The following is a 19,945-nucleotide window of genomic DNA, read 5'->3' on the forward strand; positions in this document are numbered from 1 at the left end:
GCCATGTCTCATATTTCTGAAGTTAATATATCCCATCCCAGTTTCTTGTATTTCTTTTTTGGTAGAAACACCCTTGATTATTTATATTAGTAGATTTTTAAAACAGGAGGTATCTTCTTTTAAAATTATTTTGCTTAACAATTTTGTGTCTGGGCCAGTTAATCTGAGGGTTAATCAACAAATTTTGTCAATTTACAATTATCCCCCTCCCCCCCCATTTCACAATTTGTTTGAATTGTTTTGTACCTTGTTCCAACTCTATATCCCTAGAATTGCTTCTGGGTTTACATAACCCAGGTGTAAAAGTACACTTCATTCCCGTCATGATTGGCTAAGCTACAATCTTTACCTGTACTATTTATTCCCTGTGAAGCCATTCCTTGGTGCAAGAACTGATTGCCAGGCTCGTGATGATTAATGAAGATAATTGTATAAAAAGCCTTCACCCACATCCACCCCTCAGCTCCCACCAACTAAGGGCCATTAGTCACACATGGAGCCTATATATTTCCCAGTTGGTGAAAGTTCTGACATTCCAGAGTAGGAGAATCTTTGTGACCCAAGGGAGACTACAAGATAGAAGTAGCCCACATTATACAAAGAATATACCTCTTGCTAATGAATAACATGATTTGATTAGTTAACAGTAAATATGGTAGTATGCTCCTTGATTCAACTCATATGCCTGAGAAACATGTGGGCTTGGCATAAGTTAGCAAAGGATTGAGCTTAAAAAATCCTCAGAGGAAATGTCATAAAAGAGTAAAAAACATGGGAATGAGGAAAGGGTTCTGGGTTGGGGGGCCACTGGATTTTTGTTAGCCATTGCCAGACAACTGATTCAGCCCTCTGCCATGATCTGATGTGACAACAGAAAGGGCTCCATAGATGGAGAAGAATCAGGCCAAAGAGTAACCATTGATTAAAAACAAAAAAATGCTATTCAGTGAGCTGGGTTTATTTCTTCCTTCCCCAGCTAAAGAAATGGAACCAATGAAGTTGAAAGCCAGAAAGACCAGGAGAGAGAGTGGCCCCAGGACTGCTGAAGCAGTCACGGTCCCACAGCAGCTCTTCTTCCCCTTGGAGGGTGAGGAACAGATGCAGCAAGGTCAAGTGGGGGAGGGTCCCCATTTTCCTATCTTGGAGGTTGCCCCAGGATGCTTGAGTGGAAGAAATCCTCTTCAGGTTCCTGAGCTGCCCCTCTGCCCTGAATTTCTGTAGACAGTGATGCTGAGGCCAAGGTCTCTGCAGCTGAGAACAGGTTCTTCATCTTCCTAGAGAATTGATCTTGGAAGTAATCCAGTTCAGAAAGTGCCAGGTGGACATGTAGAGACCTGGCAGGTTTGTCCGAGCACAGCCAACAGCCCAGCTTGCAATTCCATGAATTACATATGCCTTAGTGTCATTGTCCTTGCAAATGAGCGGCCCTCCACTGTCTCCCTGTACAGAAGGGATATGATCATCCTCTCAGAACATGCAGCCATAGCTTAGGACACATAGCTGCTGCTATCTTTGAACACATGGTCACTATTGCCTCAGCACACATGCCCACTGTCTCCTTGGGACAAAGGATTGCTATGGTCTATAGATACCTGGTCACTCCTCCCTCAGCATGCAAGCAAGGTCCTCAGTTGGAGCTAGAGGGATTTAAGGTGTTCAGGGTAAATGGTGTGGACCCAGGGAAGGTTCTGAGCATGAGGAAAAAGTTCCAACAGAGAGGTCCTCCCAGGTCTCAGACAAAAGTTTCCAGGTATGTGTACCTGGAGGGAAGTCACTGATTGTGCTGGTTAGCCCTTACTGGGGGGCACTGAGCTTCCCAACTATCTTCTTCCTGTACAGTGACATGATTAGCATGTTGTGTGGCTTGGAGAAAGGACCTGTGGAGTGGCGTGAAGGTTAGAATTAGGATGGGGGAAGGACAAAAGGGATCCCTGGACATGGGACTTTGGGACATTGGAGGGAACTAGTAGGAATGGGCAGAGCCTAGGAGGAGCACAGGTTCAGCCAGAAAGACTGAAAGAGGAGCTTTCTGGATCATAGGACTAGGAGTGTGGGGGCCCTCAGAAGAGTAGATTTACCTGTCAAGTGTCCATATTCTCATCTGAGCAACTAGTACACAGGTTGTTTGAGTGAACAAGCCCATGATACCAATCGCTTTGGTTGCATTTGTCCAAATCCATGACTGTCACCTTTGCTTCCTGCACAACTGGTTTGGCCGACCCAGCTACTGCCAGAGAATCATGTTAGACCAGTCACCAAGAGCCTAACCCCCAGGATTCCCTGCCCCGTTTCAAGCTACATGATTTCCTTCAACCCCTATGGCCTGCTGGGACTCACTGGGGCTCCCAATTACTTCTCATAACTCTATAACCATTCCCTAGGAGCCCCATAAGTCCCTGGGCTCTTCCCTTAAACTCAAGGTAGCAATCAAGCTGAGCTTGGAAGGAAACAAAGGATTTTAACAGTTATGGGGATGAGGAAGCAGGATGCATTCTAGGCATCTGAGATGATCTAGGCAAAGGCACAGAGATGGAAAATGGAAAGGTAGTATGTAAGAACAACTTCAGGGCAGGCAGTTGGGCTAGAATGTGGAGATTTGGCTACCATGCCTAGAAAGATCACACGTAGGAGCCAGGCAGCGAGGGCTTCTAGAGCCCATTCCTGGAGGGGTATGTGGGGCAGGAAGCACGCCAGCCTCTCTGCTCTCAGGGTCACGAAGGAGTTCAAAGACTTCTCTAGCAAGACGGAGGAAAAGACTGATGGGGAGCGGGTACATCCCTAAGGTGCCAAGGAGATCCAGGTCAGGCGCTTAAAGGCCCATAAGGAGAAGAGCAAGGGCAAGGCGGTTAGGATGCAGACAAGAGAAGACGTCAAGGTGCGTTCTGCCTCCTACTCTGACCTATGCTAGCTATCTTTGACCCAGTCACATCCCTGCCCTGCTGTCCACTGTCCTGTAACCCAATCCTGTCCCCCTCCCTGTACTCATTTGCATTTATTGTTTTTATATTTATTCTGAATATACTTCTATGGGCACGTGCTGTTTCCTCCCATTAGAATGCAAATGCCATGTGGGCAGAGCTGATCTCATTCCGTCTTTGTAACCACAGCACCCAGCAAAAAAGTAGGGGCTTAATACGTGTCTGCTTATTGATTAATCCTGCACTGTCCCTGCCCCATCATAACCATCCATACCATTGTCCTCTCCTGCCTTTTTCCCTTATCTCTTGTGCATGTCCCTCCCTCTTCCCTCTCACACTTTGCCATCCCTCCTATGGTGTACCCTGGTCCTAAACTAACCACTGCTCTCTACTCCCTTCAGCTTTACAAATCAGAAACATGGGAGCTGGGCTTTGAGTTGGCAAAAGCTGATTGGGAGCCAGAAAGCAGTATGGCCAGTGATATTGGGGCCCTCCTGGAGGACATTCCTGGAGAACAATGTCAGGTTGTAAAGGGCTCCCCATCTCTACCTGGGTCAGATTGGTTTGTGAGGACAGAAGCCTCTCCCCACTCTATGTCTGTGAACTGTAGGATTTCTTTCCAAGACTAGTCACCTCTTTGGTCTTTTCATAAGGAAGAAAAGCCTTAGTGAAGAATGGGGGACTTGGGGGCAGGGAATGAAATGACTTCTAGTCCATGATCTGAAATAGCAAAATGGCGGACCACAGACCAAGATTGGAATGCACCTAACAAGAACTGGTGATGGACTCCAGAGGCATATATACTATTGGACATGAACAAGGTGGGAGTTTATTTTATCTGACTATACTTATTTGTTCCAAGGCCTTTCTTTTCCTTGTTCCTATGTCATTGGCAGTGGGAAACAAAAAGGAAAACAAAATTCTTAAAATTGAATTTTTTTTAAAAAAAAGAGCTGATAATGTATTTGCCTGCTAGAGAAACCTGAAGAGCTTTAAACCTAAAAGTGTCACAGTAATTACAGAATCATACATTTAGATCTGGAAGGGAATTTAGAGGCTACTGAGTCCAATTCCTTTATTTTACAGATGAAACTGAGACACAGAGAGATGAATGGCCTGCCCAGGGTCTATAGCTAGGAAGTTCCTGAGACAACATTAAAAGTCATGTCTTCCTGACTTTAGGACCAGAACTCTATACCACCTAGCTTGTAAGCCATCCCTTAGCCTTCTCCTTTGACTCATTCCATATTTCATCTTCTTATCCTAAACTCTCAGGTAATCTAGAAGTATGTTTGAATATTTTCTTAGTGCAGGCATACCTTATTTTACTGTGCTTTGATGCATTGCACTTCACAGATATTGTGGGGGGTTTTTTGCAAGTTCAAGATTCATGGCAAGCCTGTGTCAAGCAAGTCTATCAGTACCATTTTTCCAACAATGTGTGCTCATATCCTGTCTCTGTGTCACATTTTGGGAATTCTCACAGTATTCCAAAATTTTTTGTTATTATTGTATCTGTTATGGTGATCTGTGGTCAGTGATCTTTGATGTAACTATTGTAATTTGTTGGAGGCACCATGAACCGCACCCATATAAGACAGTGAACTTAGCTAAAAAATGTTACGTATATTCTGACTGCTCCACTGACCATCTCTCTTCTCGGGCCTTCCGATTCCCTGAGATACAACAATATTTAAAATAGGCCAATTAATAACCCTACGTATAAGTGTTCAAGTGAAAGGAAGAATTAATCAATGCAGTAAGTTGCATCATTGTCTTATTTTAAGAAATTGCCACAGCCATGCCAGCCTTCAGCAACCACCACCAAAAAGATTGTGACTCACTGAAGGCTCAGATGATGGTTAGCATCTTTTAGCAAAAAAAATTAATTAAGGTATGTGCATGTTTTTAGACATAATACTATTGTATACCTAATAGACTGCAATATAGTATAAACATAACTTTTATATGCACTGGGAAACCAAAATTTGTGTGACTTGCTTTATTGTGGTAGTCACTTTATTGCAGTAGTCTGGAACTGAACGCACACTTTCAGCTATGCCTGTAATTACAATTGGAATATGTTTCTTATTAATTAGTTGGCTCAAACTCTGACTGCAGGTCATTAAATATTGTTTTTTGAATACTCCAGAGAAAACTTTTATCCAAACAGTAGTTACTTTATATCTCTGCATATATTCAATCCCTTAATCTCCTTTTATCCTGGTATTAAAATTACTGAATTTACAATTTATTAATGACAAGAATCAACAATAAAACAAAGATAGCTAATTGTGTATAGTATTTTGACTGTAGAAAAGATGAAGTTAAGATAGTCCTAATAAGAAAAAAGTTTCCCATCACCTTTCTCTCTATCTTCTCCACAGATTCCTACATAGATTCTTATAAATCAAAGTCAACCCACACACAATGTCCTTGACTCCATATAGAGTACCTCAAAGAATGACAATTGCCATGGTAATTTCAGACTGACAGCCCAAGAGTCAGTCCTCTTCTATGACATCCCATTTGGGGGCAGCTAGGTGGTGCAGTGGATAGATAGATCACTGGCCCTGGAGTCAGAAGGACCTGAGTTAATATCTGACCTCAGACACTTGACACTTACTAGCTGTGTGACCCTGGGCAAGTCACTTAACCCCATTGCCTAGCCAAAAAAAAAAAAAAACATCCCATTTGGCTCCAAAGATATAGTAACCGTATCTGTAGTGTCTGTGGGAAAGTGTGGGAAAATGGGTGTTACAAAAGGAAGGAGGAAGGAGAAAATGCTTATTTATATTCATCAAATTAGATATCATGGAGAGTACCTACAGTATGGAAAGAATAGTAATTGGGATACCCAGATGTCATAAGAGATAATATCCAAGAAATGAACCAGTATTAATAACATATGTAATACTAATAATAACCTCAAATATCTATAAACAAATGAATATAATATAACTAACAAGCAAGATGAATCAGAGATCTCACTGCAAAGAAGCAAATTTAGCTTCATATAATACATCCCTGATACTTAGTAGGATGAAACCTCATTAACAGACTATGACTTTGGAATGATAGCTCTTATTCAAAAGATACAAGATAGGTTAGGGAAAAAAAGATGTACCATTGTAGATTAAGAATATACGTGCATTTCTCATAGCACGATAGTATTCCATTGTATTTATAAAGCATAATTTGTGAGTGTAATGGAATAATACTATTTCTGCCAAAAGAAATTATGAAAGGGATGGTTTCAGAAAAACCTGAGAAGGTTTGTATGAACTGATGCAGAGTGAACAGAACCAGGAGGGGGAAAAAAATCATACAATAACAGCAGTAACTTAAAGACAGAGAACTTTGAAAGACTTAAAAACTTTGATCAATGCAATAAATTCCAAAGACTTCACGATGATGAATGCCGCCCACTTTGGTGGAAACAATGAGAGATAGAGTAAGATAAACATTTCTGGACATGATACATGTAGGCATTTATTTTTGCTTGACTGTGCATATTCCTTACTAAAGTTTTGTTTTCCCTTTTTTCCCCTAAAAGGATGGAGAGAAAAGCTTGTTAATTGAAAAAAAGCAGTATTTTGCAAAAAACTTTAAAGAATGTGTGAAGAAATTTCAGAATCAGTGCAGAGAAACATGGAGAATAATGAGCTGAAGAGCAAAAGAAGCAGAAACAACAGTGATATGGTCATCAAAATATATTGCAGACATCTAGACAAAAAAGAGGAAAGAGATGAAGAGCTTGGGAAATGGATGTAAATCCTCCCCGTTGAGAGGGCTGCTGGAAATGAAGAAAAGCTACAGTTAAGAAATGCTGGCTCCGATGCAAGCCAGGATCGTTGTGTGAAGAACCTAGGCTTGGTAGTGGGGACGTAGGAATCTAGGGAACTGTTGATGGGGGAGCCCCCAGACCAGAAATGGGATTCAAAGCCAGGGCAGCAAAACCCAAGGAGGCTAACAAGAGATAAGGTGTGAAGCCAGGCTTCAGGGGGTAATTCCAAGGAGACAACAGAGTGTCAAGGTGTTTTCTCAATTTACCCATTCAGTGAATAGAGGCTGTACCCATCTGCACAGTTCACTGCACTCTTTACATCTGGACTGGTTCTCTAGCTTCCCTGAACATGCCTACATACACAAGATGGTTCACACAGCTTTCAACGTCACTCGTCTCCATGGCAACAGAGGTAGTGGACACCATCTGCCGTTGTCCAGAGATCAAAATTTCATAAGCAAAATCGAAAGCCTCCTGGTTGCTGCTTATGGGGCAGTACTATGCCACCTGTCACCACCCTGAAACGTGGGGCTCTTTCTTATTACTAGGTTGGGAGTATAGCTGTTGAGTGTACTCTCCTGGAGAAATTTCATGGCAATTATGCTCATAGGAAAGGTTCCATGGGACTGGGTTTCCCTTCCTGGCTCAAGTTAACTGCCCCATTCTTCATGAAGCTTTTCCTTGACCCCATCCCCTAGCTGCTAGTGCATCCATTCCCAAAACTATCTTGTGCCCATTTTACAAATACTTTGTATATACTTGAGTGTGAGTGTGTTTTTTTCTCTTTAGAATGTAAGTTCCTTGAGGGCAAGGATTCATATACTTTTGTCTTCATAACCCCAGAGCCAAGTGCTGGTCAAATAGTAAATAAAAATAGCTAGCTTTGAATAGCACTTACCATGTGTACTATGTGCCAGGCACAGAGTCAAGTGCTTTACAAATATTCTGTCATTTGAACAGCACAGCAATCCTGGGAGATGAGTATTGTTGTTATCCCCTGAGGCAGCAAAGAGGTTTGCCCAGGGCTCCCCACCTGGGAAGTGTCTAAGGTCAAATCTGAACTCAGATCTTCCTGACTGCAGGCTCAGTACTCTACCCACTGCACCAGCTAGCTGCCCTTGCTCATAGATGATTGATTGATTGATTGATTGATATGGAAGGGGAGGGCTGGTATCACAAGCTTATTAAAGGAGAAGTGAAAGAGGAGAAAGATAGGCAGATCTCTCTGCAAGATTTGGTGCCATTTACCCCTGACAACCTGATTAGAACTGAGGTGATGAGGGGAAAATGACCTAGGAACCTGGACTGTCCTTCGGAGACTGACATGGGAATTAACAGAATGCCTGCCCATCAACGGGATTAAGAAAGGAGCCAGCCAAGGCCCACGGTAGACGTCGCTTGAAACAGCAGGCTGGGGAGTATGATTGGAAGGTTGACTCGGGAACCCCAGGAAGAGGAGGAGCCCGGGAGTGCAGGCAGAATGAGACAGGAGATCTGACTGGGCAATCCCCAAAATTCCAAAGAAACTGACTAATAGTACCACTGTTACCATCGGTGGTGCTAAAGAGTCAGCCAGCTCCCTGAGAGCCAAAGAGAGCTTGGCAACGGTTGCTGCTGTTTAAGACCTTGTTACCGTGTTAATAGAGTTTGCTCACCCTCTGCTGTCGATTCCTCTTTAAAGGTGAGTATGAGCATTTGACTGACACCACCCAGCTTTTTAGACTGTGTGGGACCAAGAAACCTACCACAGTGTACCACACTGCTTGTGGGAACTATAGCAGGGATCTTTTTCTTCAAGTGGGGATTCGGATTCTTCTGACCCCCCGGAGTCCCTGAAATCTCTCCCGTAGCTACCATGGCACTATAACCCTCATCAACCTTACAGCCCCAAATGATCCCTGGATCACAACGTGATCCCCACAATGTTCCAAAAGCCTCCTCCCAGACTTACCTCTTTTGAACCCCCAGCCCGCAACAATACGGGACTCTGGTGCCCGGATGGGGGACTCAGCGGACCTGGGGAGACAGACAATCTGCACCACATCGTCACAGGGGGCGGGGTGGTCCATCTCCACCAGTGCGATGTCATTGGTGTTGAGTTGGATGCTGTGTTGCTCATGCGTCAGGATCTGGACAGGTTTCCGCTCCTGCACGCGGGGGCCCAGGGGACCGAACGCAGCCCACTGGATATCCCAGGCACCAAGCAGCAGCCGCCACTTGTGCAGGTCACTACAGAGACAGCCAGTGAGGGCCCAGCCCTCCTGGAGACATCCTTGGGGAGCACCGCTCTTTTTCTACTCCACCCCAAAAGGAAAACTCCTAAAGATATTCCTGGAAAGAGACTTATTAAACTAATCCCTAAAGACACACAGATCTAGACAGATCACAAAGACAGCCCCCGTAGAAATATCTAAAGAGAGAAACCTCTGAAGAAAATCTGCTCGGAGATAGACACCTGGAGAAAAGGTTCCTAGAAGGAGACCATAAGAAAGAAACCCTGGAAAGAGAGATTGGCAGAGAGAAAGAGCTGGAGAGAAACACCAGGAGATATCGACAGAGGCTGGAAATTCTAGAGATGGGTGCCAGAGGTGAGAGATCCTTGGGGAGATACCCTAGAGAGAGACTCTGGTGAGAGATCCCTGGAGAGAGCTTCAATCCAACCCTTTCCTTAGGCCTCTTACATTTTGTCCTTGAAGCAGTGAGCAGCCGTGAGAACCCAGCTAGCAGTCAATAAGGACCCGGCACAGACATGGTACCTTACCCCAGACTGGCTGACAATCTGTATACTGACCATCCAGGGCCAGGCTCCAGGGCCAGGCTCCAGGCCCAGCATGAGAGTGTCTTACGCTATGGGATGCTCCAACCTTTTTCTTTAGCCCTGGCTGGTATTCACAGGGCTTGCTGGGATGGAAAATGGGTCATCAGGAGTGAGAGAGTGGCAAGCCATACAGATCATGGGCAGAAAGGGAGGAAAATGTCCCCAAGACTCAATCTCCCTCTTCTCCCCAGCCCTGAGAGCTGAGCCCCTTGAAGGGAGGGAAGAATAATGAGGGCTAGACACCTCCATGTCTGCCCCCAAGCTCGTGTGCGTCCCCTGTGTTCCCTCTCCTGTGCTCTCTTACGTGTGCATTCTGCTTGTACATACGTACCTCCCAACGTGCTCTCTCTCTCTCTCTCTCTCTCTCTCTCTCTCTCTCTCTCTCCCTCTCTCTCTCTCTCTCTCTCTCTCTCTCACACACACACACACACACACACACACACACACACACACACACACACACACACAAATCCCAATGGAGGCAATGGGCCACAGAGGCATCTTCTCTAACCTGTAGCTGACTAAGAAGGCCATCCAAGGGGCTGAGTACCAAGCATTTGCTGGGGACCCTCCAGTAAAGGGGAGTCCTTTGACCTCCTAAGGCAGTCCATTCCTCTTCATGATACCTCCTCATACACCCGCCTATGTGCCCAAACACACATTCTCCACATTCATTCAAACTTGTCTCCACATGCTTTCCTGTGTCCCACATTCAAACACCCTCTGTTCCCCTTACATACATACATACATGTTCCCCCTACATGCGTGTCTCCCTTCACTTACTCACATGAACCTTCCAAAGTGGCCACTATAGTGCCCATAAGGGATAGCAACAGTGTCTGGCACAGCAGCCCTGTCCCTCCCATCCTCTAACCTGAACCAAAGGCCAGCATGATATCATACAGTGCCTGCTGCCCAGCCAATCCTGGCCCAGAACCTTTGTGATGACCAAAGAGTATAGAGGACAGGAGATTCCTAAGGGAGATATTGGGGGAGGGGAGCCTGGGGGCAAAATGGGGGAGCTTACAGACTTCCAGATGGAGGTGCAGGTAATGACCATAGTTCCCAGTCCTATGGTCCTTTCAGAGTTACAAAATGCTTCTCTCAAAAAAAAATGCTGTGTGAAGTGGGCAGTACAGGTTCACCATCACCTTTACAGATGAAGAAAATTAGGCTCAAAGAGAGTCATATGAATATATGGAAGAGACTGATAAGCCTAGCTCATGCAGTCCCAACCCAAATCATACATCCCCTCTACGATGTCTTTAAACAATGCCCACCCCATCTCTCCTTGAAGGCTGTCAATGACAGGGAATTCACAGACTCAGGAGGCAGACCTAGGGTCACACCTAAGCTGGAACTGGAACCCAGGTCTTTTATTTTCATGCCTAGCCAGGATTATTTCCACTGCACCACACCATAAGAGATGGGGAAATGACCTGGTATTAGAGGTTGGCTGAGGAGGTGGCTGGCTTGGAAGAGAAACCCAGACAAAGGAACCAAGGGGATATTATCAATATTCATTCACCCATACCTCCTGCATTCCAAGCCTTGTCCTATATCCTGGGAAGACTGAGGTGGATGAGGGAAGCCCTGATCTCAGAGGTGGGGAGGGTGGACACACACACTAGGACAATGGACATGACCAGGAGTGTGATTAGTGCTCGGTGGGGATGGGGCTCATGGGGAAGGTGGACACACTAGATGCCCCAGAAGTTCAGCTGAGGAGAGCCTTGCGGTGTAGGAGCTGTATGGAAAGGGCTCTCCAGAGCCACGCATATTTCCAGCCCTTGGATCTCCAGCCTACATCATGAATTGCCTGACATTTCCAACTCTGTCCTCCACAAGACAAAACAGGACTCACTGTCTTTCCCCATCACACATTCCACGCCAATCCAAACCCTCCTTCTTCCTAACTCGTCTCTTTCAGTTCAAGACACCACCATCCTTCCAGTCATCTACATTCACAAGTTCATTGTCATCTCCAACTCTTCTTGGATCACCAGGAGATGAGGGCAGCTATCCCTAGAGACCCTTCTAGACCATTCAAACTCCAAGAGATTTGGACCAGGTTGGGTAGCAGCATTCACAAGTGTAGAATGGAAGCAGGAAGAAAACAAAGGGGCTGCTATAGAGAAAGCACAGGGAAATAAAAGGAGAAGGAAGAGGAAGGATTGTAGAAGGATGTCAAGGGAAAGGCCCCCACTCTCACAAACCAACCAGTATTTATGTGGCACTTTAAGCATCTTACATGCTATTTCTTTTGATCCTCAAACGACCCTGTAACATAAATGCTATTATTGTCCTCATTTTTCAGGTGAAGAAACTGAGACTGAGATAGGTTAAATGACTTGCCCAGGGTCACACAGCTAATAAGTGTCTGAAAGTGGATTTGAACTCTGATCATCCTGATTCCAAGCCCAGCACTATCCCTTGCCCTACATCACTACCTGTATACCAACCTTGTGAAGATGAGACCAGTTGGCAAATCTCGTCAATTCTATTTCCTTAATACCTCTTGAGTCTATCCCTTTTCCTTCCACTCACTTCAGACCCTCGTCCTGTCTTTTGGCCTCTTCCAAAAGCCTCCTAATTGATCACCCTGACCCCAGTCTCTTCCTCTCCAAACTGTTCTCTCTCTATTCTGCCAGATTTCTATTCTTAGTGCACAGGACTGCCCCCTGAACTCTAATGCTCATCACTTCCCACCATCTGCACTGCTTTTGGACTTCTCCATCATACCCCAGCACCTCATCATTGGGAAACTGCTTGGGCTGGAAAGATCCAATCAGTTGAGGTACTCACATCTCATCAATGCCCTCTGACAGGAGCCCGGGGCCAGGAGCTTCAAAATCTCCCTTTAAGGGGGACAATCATCTCCTCTCTTCCCACCCTCTGCACTGTTTTAGACTTCTGCATCCCACCCCCAAGCTGGGAACCTTTTCTCCCACCCCCTCTCAGTTTGCTTTACGGTATTGTGGGCCTCCCCTCCCATTCGACTGTGAACTCATTGAGGGCAGGGAATCTTATTATTTGTATTTTTATCCTCAGCACTTGGCACGTAATAGGTGTTCAATAAATGTTTATTGATGCACTGACTGATCTATCACCTCTGGGATAATAGACAAACTCTCCCAGCAATCAGAAACCTTCACAACCTGAAGTTGTTACTTACTAGCTATGTGACCAATCCGGTAACACTGAGTCTTAATCTTCTCATCTCTAAAGTGGGGACAATAATCATTCCTGCCTTATAAGGTTGTTGTAAGGTTCAAACAAGCAAATGTGCATAAAGCACTGGGTAAACCTTGAAACATTACATAAATGTCCATCATTATTAAATACATTATATTATTAATATGATGTAAAATATAAAATAATTATTACAAATGTTATTGTTAAATAAGTAAATCATTAACATATAAATAGATAATATAATGTACAGTGTTACTAAAATATGACTCCTTATTAAACACACAAAGCAGTGTTTTACCACCATCTTTCCTGTATTGTCCCAAGTCTAATAACAGCTACTGCCAGCGCCCACTGCATGCCAGACACCATGCTAAGCACTTTACAATAACTCTCTCATTTGAGCCTCACTGTCACTCTGGAAAATGGGTGCTGTGATTAAATCCATTTACAGATGAAGCAACTGAGGCAGATAGGGGTCAAGTGACTTGCCCAGGCTCACAGATCTAGTTAAATGTCTGAGGACACATTTGAATTCGGGTCTTCCTGACTCCAGGTCCAGCACTCTGCACAAGGTGGCGCCCCCTAGCTACTCCAAGTCTGTGGTGTCTGTTAAAGGTCGTATTTGCCTTGACAAGTTAATACCCAAGTATCTGACACATTTTTGACATGATGATATCTCTGCCAATTTCTTCTCACTTTTGTTAGTGATGTGTAGAAATGCCCATGACTTTTATGAGTTTACCATGACTTGCGGTCAGGAAGAACTGGGTTAAAATTCTGCCTCCAGCACTTAGTAGCCTGGACGAGTGCACTGACTCTATGCCTCAGTTTCCTCCTCTCTAAAATGAGTGTTAGAATGAATGGCTTCTGGGGTCCCTTCCAGCTCTCAATTTATGGTCCTATGACATAATATCCAGCTTTCTTGCTAAATCTTATTTGTTACTTGTCCATATATCAAAGATCTCACCTTACACTTGCCAATGGATGGCCTAAAAATGGTGCAATCTTTAGTACTTTCTTCTCAAATCCTCCTACTCTACTAGAAGCAAAGGGGGCCTACACAGGAATTGGAGTCAGTTTACAGTTTCCATGTCATGGGCTGCTTTGGGTGGGGAGAGGGAAATCTACCACTCCTCGGCCCGTCTACTGGTAGTGAATCTCTCTATTTATTTGTGTGGATTGGTTCTCAGAAAGCAAATGGAGGCTTCCTCAGGGACCATATGTGAGATCTCTCCACAGCAATACTAGCTAGAACTATGGCACTCTCCAAAAGAAAAGCCTACCAGAGCTTATGCTCTGTAGGCCTTGCCTTTGAGAACTCGAGTCACCTCCCTGCCTCAATGAAACTTGGTGGGGGAGGGAGGCCCTGCATCCCACTGGACAATAGATGCTCTTTACGCAATGGTTCCAACATTCCTTTGCATCACAGGCCCTGGGGCTAGAGGCCTCTTCTCAGTGTTGTGTCTTTAAAAGCATAAACAATACATAGTATTATAAAGGAAACCAAAGACATTGAAATGCAATTATGAAAGTATATAAAAATTGAATTCACAGACTCCAGGGCAAGAACCACTGCTCTGAGCTACTTATCATTTTGATTTTTTTGTGGACTCTTAGAGGTTTTCTAAGTATATGCAGTGTCATGTTATCTAGAAAACATGATACCTTAACCCCTTCTTTGCCTCTGCTCATTGCTATCATTTCTTTCTCTTGTCTTGCTGCTGATAGTTAGAATCATGCTTAATAATCATGGGGGAAGTTGACAAGGCTTGCATGAGCCCTGTCTTTAGCGGGAAGGACTGTAATGATTCTCCATTACACATAAGATTAACCTATAATTTTGAATACTTTTCTTAATATGCTAAGGAAAGATCCTTTTATTCTCATGTTTCTTGATGTTCTTAATGGAAATGGGTATATTTTATCAAAAACCTTTTTGGTTTACCAAATATTGGGCTCCACCACAGAATTACATGTTACTTGGATTATTACTCAAGTAACAAACCTTCCTTAATGTGGGGAAAATGGATGTGTGTTAAGATTATTCATGTGAGGGAAATGTATGAGTTGCCCAGACTGCACCTACTCTACTCACAGATGAGGCAGGCCCCATAAATGGCCCTTGGGGCCTCTTAGCAGGACCAAGAACTCTACCTCCCAGGGCACAGCAATGCTTTCCTGAATGCCTTCCTTCTGCTGCTGCTCCCCACCGCTGCAGGTGATGGTGAAAACTCATACTGAGCTCCCCCATGGCTGCAGGCCTCAGGGCTAGTCAGTGCAGGGTCTACTGCCTTGAATCTGCTTCGTGACTGCATTTAGCTGGCACACACAAGGGCCCCTTGGCCAGGAAGCTGTGACACTGACATTTGTGCATTCCTCTCAACAGAAGGTCTTCCCCTACTCCTATGTGAGGTTGAGTGAATTCTTTTCACCCCTTCCTTGCCTCAGGGTACAGTGTGTCTGCCCATGGTTGCCACCTCCCGTGAATCTAAGCCTGGGGAAAACACTCATGCCCCTTTCTCTATTTATGCCCTTTCACCCAATGGGTGTTGCCCAGAAATACAAACTGAATTTACAATAAGCCTCAGGAAGACACTAACCATACTGCAGATGTGTTTTAAGAGCTAGCAGCCCTTCCAGAAAGCCAGAAGTTGCTTTTATATATATCTTATATCAGTGTCTCTGGCCATAATCATATGATTTTTAAGGTTTTTCTTTTCATGCCTTATACAGTCAAGGGAGACATGGCTTAGCAAACTATTTATGTATATAAAAACAAAGCATATAGCAGTGGCATGATCAGTGCCATCCTATAACCTAGCCCCCTGAGGCTCAAGCCTAGACTTTTTTCTGATCCTGGTGTAGCATGGTACCCCGACAAGGTGCAAGCCAGATATACCAAGACTGCACATTAAATGTCAGTGACCCTAGGGGCCAGGGCAGAGTGGATATTATTCCTTTAACCTGGGGAGTAGATAAGCTACACATTAATAATAGAGTTAAAGAACTCTCCAAGACTAAAATGTACCAGGCTGGTACTGCTGTATTTTGAGATAGCTACACTCGGGAGTTCATTCTTCCAATGAAGTCAAAAATGCGGTTCCCTCCCCAAACCATTCTTTTTCTGCTTTATCAATGCCAGGTTTGGGGATCAAGACTATATTTGCCTCACAGAACAAATTAAGTAGAATGCTATTGTCTCTTTCCATTTTTGAAAAATTTGTATAATAAGAATTACTTTTTGAATGTTTTTTGGGGGGGAAGGGCAAGCAATCGAGGTTAAGTGACTTGCCCAGGATCACATAGCTAGTGAGTATCATATATATGAGGCTAGATTTGAACTCAGGTCTTCCTGACTCCAGGGCCAGTGCTCTATCCACTGCGCCACCTAGCTGCCCCTGTTCTTTGAATGCTTCATAGAATTCATTTGTGAATCTACCTGGTCCTCATATCTTTTTGCAGAACTCATTAATGCCCTATTAAATTGATAATTCCATGATTGGGTTATTTAGGCTATTTCTTAGTTTTTCAAATTAGATAATTTACATACATTTTAATATTCATCTTTTTAAATATTCTCATTTTTTGGTCCACATCAGCATAACAGTTTTTGAAAATTATCTTTATTCTTTGTGACTTCCCCTTTATCATTTCTGTCATTGGATTTTACTCTTTCCTTTGATTAAATTTGTTGGAAGTTAATAATTTTTATTGGTCTTTTTAAAAAGCCTCTGATTCTCTTTATTAATTCAATCATTCCTTTATTTTCTACTTTGCTACTTCCTCCTACATCCTATGATGATTTGTTTCGTCTTCTAGCATATTAATTTGTTCATTTTATAATTTCTTTCATTATCTTTTTCTCTCTTCTTAATATAAACATTCTGGAACATAATTTTTTCTCTGAGTATTGCTGTGGTGACATCTGTAAGTTTTGATGAGTTGTATTTATATTGCCAGTACATATAATTTTCATTGTTTCATTTCATCTTTAATCCCAGCATTATTCAAAAAAGTCACTTATAGTCTCCATGTAGGCCCTTTGCTTTTTTCTTTGAGAACTATTTTTATTTCATTGCATTCTTATCTGAAAATGTAGTGTTAATATTTTTGCCTTTTTAAATTTATAACTTCTTGGTGCCCTAGAATACAAGCAATTTTTATGAATGTTTGGTGGGAATTTGTTTAAACATTCTTTTTCCCATTCTGTTCTCCACATATTATCAAATCCAATTTCCTCAGATCTCTGGATTCTACAACTTCTTCTTTATCTCATTTCTCATATTCTAGTAGTGAGGTTTTAAAATTGGATAATAATTTCCTAATTGTTTTTAACAATGTTTTTTTTCTAGTGCACAGATTTTTTTTATGTTGACCATAAGATTTAGACCTGAAACGAAAAAGAGAACATCTGGCCCAATCCCTTCAGACCACAGATAAGAACCCTAAGACAGAGATGTCAAGAATTTATCCAAAGTCATAGAGATAACAAGTCCCAGAGGCAGGACCCAAAATGAATCCTCTCACTCCAAGTCAGTGCTCTTTGCACCATGGTAGGTTGCCTCTTCAATGCCATTCTCTTACTTGGATGGGCGCTTTTACTTTGTCTCTTTCAATGCTTTCTAATTTGAATTCAATTTTGCCTGATGCCGTAGCTGCAGCTCAGTTATCTGGAAATGTTGACATATAATACATCTTCTCAAACTTCTGAGTATCTTTTTGCCTTAGGTGTGATTCCTATAGGCAATGTATTCTTGGGTTGTTTCCATCCATTTGAGAAGCATTTTTCTTTTAATAAGTGGATTAAATCCATATATATTCAAGATAATAACAAATTGAATTATCCTATACTTTGTCAAATTATTCACTTTGTAAAAAGAAAAAAATACAATCTCACTTCCTTATATTCACGAATACTGAGGTGGCAGCGCGATATAGTTTTAAATAGGGGCTAAAAAGCATTAAAATTGGAGTCACAGAATTTGAGTTTCAATCCCCACTCTGCAATTACTCCTTCCATGAGACCCTAACCAAGTCACTTTCCATTGGTGAACCTCAGTTTCATCTTTAAAATGGAGCCGTATTGATGATCTCTGGAATACTTTTCCTCTAAATTATGAAACCCTCTTCCAAGCCCAACATGCACACACACACAAAACAGTAGACGTGGTGCCTATATTTTATATTAACTAAAATTTTGGGGAGGAAATAGCTTTATTTTTTCATTAACTACTACCATTATTCCTTTCTTCCTCACTATGAGGTAGCATCGAGGCTTTGAAATTACCTTCCTTTCATTTGCCCTGAGATTGCTCGCCTTCCTTCCTGTGCTATACCACCCAAAATGAACTTTACCAACTGGGAGATATCTGGGCTTCATTTGAGACCTCTCTTCCCTTCTCCCTCTTCCTCCCAGCAGCCCATCTGAAGTATTCAGTTGTTAATCAAAACACTGTTTTTAATCTTTCTATGGTGATTGCCTTAAGAAAACTAGTTAATCATAGTTGTAAAGCATCTATTATTCCCTGCTCGGCTTTGTATGTCAAACACTGCTTTAGGGTTGATTTTTATTGGCATAGATTTCTCAGTTCAATTATGCTTTTCACTGACTGCATTTTTTTCTTTGAAAAGAATGCTTAACTTTGCTGGGGAAAGGATTTGGGGATGATATCCTCTATCTCCTAAGCTTTAGTACATCACATTCATGCTTCTTGTATCATTTTTCAGGTTTTTTTTGGGGGGGGAAATCTCTTCATCACATCGGTGCTGACATATCTTTCTTCTTGGCCGCTTGTAAGAGCATCTTCTTGTCTCAAAGTGTAACAATGAGTAAATTGAGTCTGAGCAAATTGGGAGTTCAACAATCCTATATACTTTGTCAACTTTCAATTTATCCCCGTGGTTGTATCATGATTTTAAACTGTTTTGTACCTTACGCTAACCCTGCTTCTGGGTTTATACAATCTAGAGGTAGTAGTATTCCCCAACCCCGCTCACAATGATTTGTCAAGCCTCAGTATTTATTCATGCTGCAATTTGTATTTCTTATGGGGTCATTTCTTGATGCTATGAACTGAACTGATGCATTTGTACTGATTCATGAAGGTTATTGTATTAAAAAGTCCAGCTCTGTACTCACCTTCAATGAAGAGACACTGGTCTCTCCTAGAGCCTCTGTATCTCTCAGACTGTAAAAAGCTCTGTTGATATATTATCTGTGCCCCTGTCTATTCCAGAGTTGTGGAATCTGGGCCTCTGGAGGGAACTGTGGCAAAACCAGCCTGCATTCCTGCATACATACTTTGCCCAATAAACAGCCCAATTGGAACTATTAGCAGTGAATGTGATAGTATATTCCTTGATTCAGCTCATACCTGAGAAATATATTGCCCGTAAGGGTACAGTCGGCAGAAGTCAACAAGAGGATGAGTGTATGAATTCCATAGAGAAATTTTGTCAAAGAAGTAAAAAATAGAAGTGGGATTAAGGGTTCTGGTTTGGAGAGCCATGGGTTTTGGCAAACTATGGCCACACAATTGATTCCTCTCCTTCCCATGAACTGATGTGATTAGAGGAAAGGATGCCCATTTATGGGGAAAGATTAGGCCAAATGGTAGCCATTAAGGGAAAATGATGGAATATATTGGACAGTGAACTGGGTTTGTCTCTTCCTACATCAGCTAAAGAAATAGAGCCAATGAGGTTGGAAGTTGACAGATAAGGAAAGAAAATGACTATGAGAATGTTTAAGCATCCCCACTAGAAATGTGCATGAATGAAAGATAAAGTTAGAAACTCCTGCCTGTGATAGGGCCACATCCCTTCTTCCTTGGGGGTGAGGGACAGATGAAGAAAGGTCAAGGGAAGAAGGGGCCCAATTTACCTTTGGGGATGCCCTGTTTTGTATGAATGAAAGAAGTACTACTCTTCGGAGCCACCCCTCTCCCTAGTCTCCCTCTGTGAGGTCTTAATATGGAGTTCTTGATTGGTGAAGGTGGGTCAAGCATAGGATAAGGTCCGATCTTGTCTACGATCCACTCCAGAAAGCTCCCCGTGGATGTGTAGACTCCTGGCCGTTTCACCCGGCCACAGCCTGTGCCCCAGCTGGTGATGCCAGTCACCACAAAGGTGTTACTGTCCTTGTCCTTGCACATGAGTGGTCCACCACTGTCCCCCTGCACAGAAGGGAAACATTCTCACAGTCCTTGTTACAGGGACTCATGGTTC

At 43.0% G+C, this 19,945-nt stretch overlaps 1 protein-coding gene across 1 annotated transcript in view; it reads right to left on the bottom strand.

Annotated features, from left to right (window-relative positions):
- Nucleotides 1-487: 487 nt before the first annotated feature.
- Nucleotides 488-19,945, bottom strand: part of ACR (acrosin) — a 38,151-nt gene continuing 18,693 nt past the window's right edge. Inside the window, exons 5-6 of the mRNA XM_078147853.1 lie at nt 8,657-19,893; nt 488-2,227 (exon numbers count right to left, since the gene is read on the bottom strand). Of these exons, the coding sequence (XP_078003979.1) occupies nt 19,576-19,893 (318 nt within the window). The 3' untranslated portion in view covers nt 488-2,227; nt 8,657-19,575. The remainder of the gene's footprint in view (nt 2,228-8,656; nt 19,894-19,945) is intronic.

Source organism: Phascolarctos cinereus, unplaced genomic scaffold (assembly GCF_003287225.1).
Source record: "Phascolarctos cinereus isolate Bilbo 61053 unplaced genomic scaffold, phaCin_HiC Scaffold_1;HRSCAF=81, whole genome shotgun sequence".
Classification (NCBI taxonomy): Eukaryota; Metazoa; Chordata; class Mammalia; order Diprotodontia; family Phascolarctidae; genus Phascolarctos; species Phascolarctos cinereus.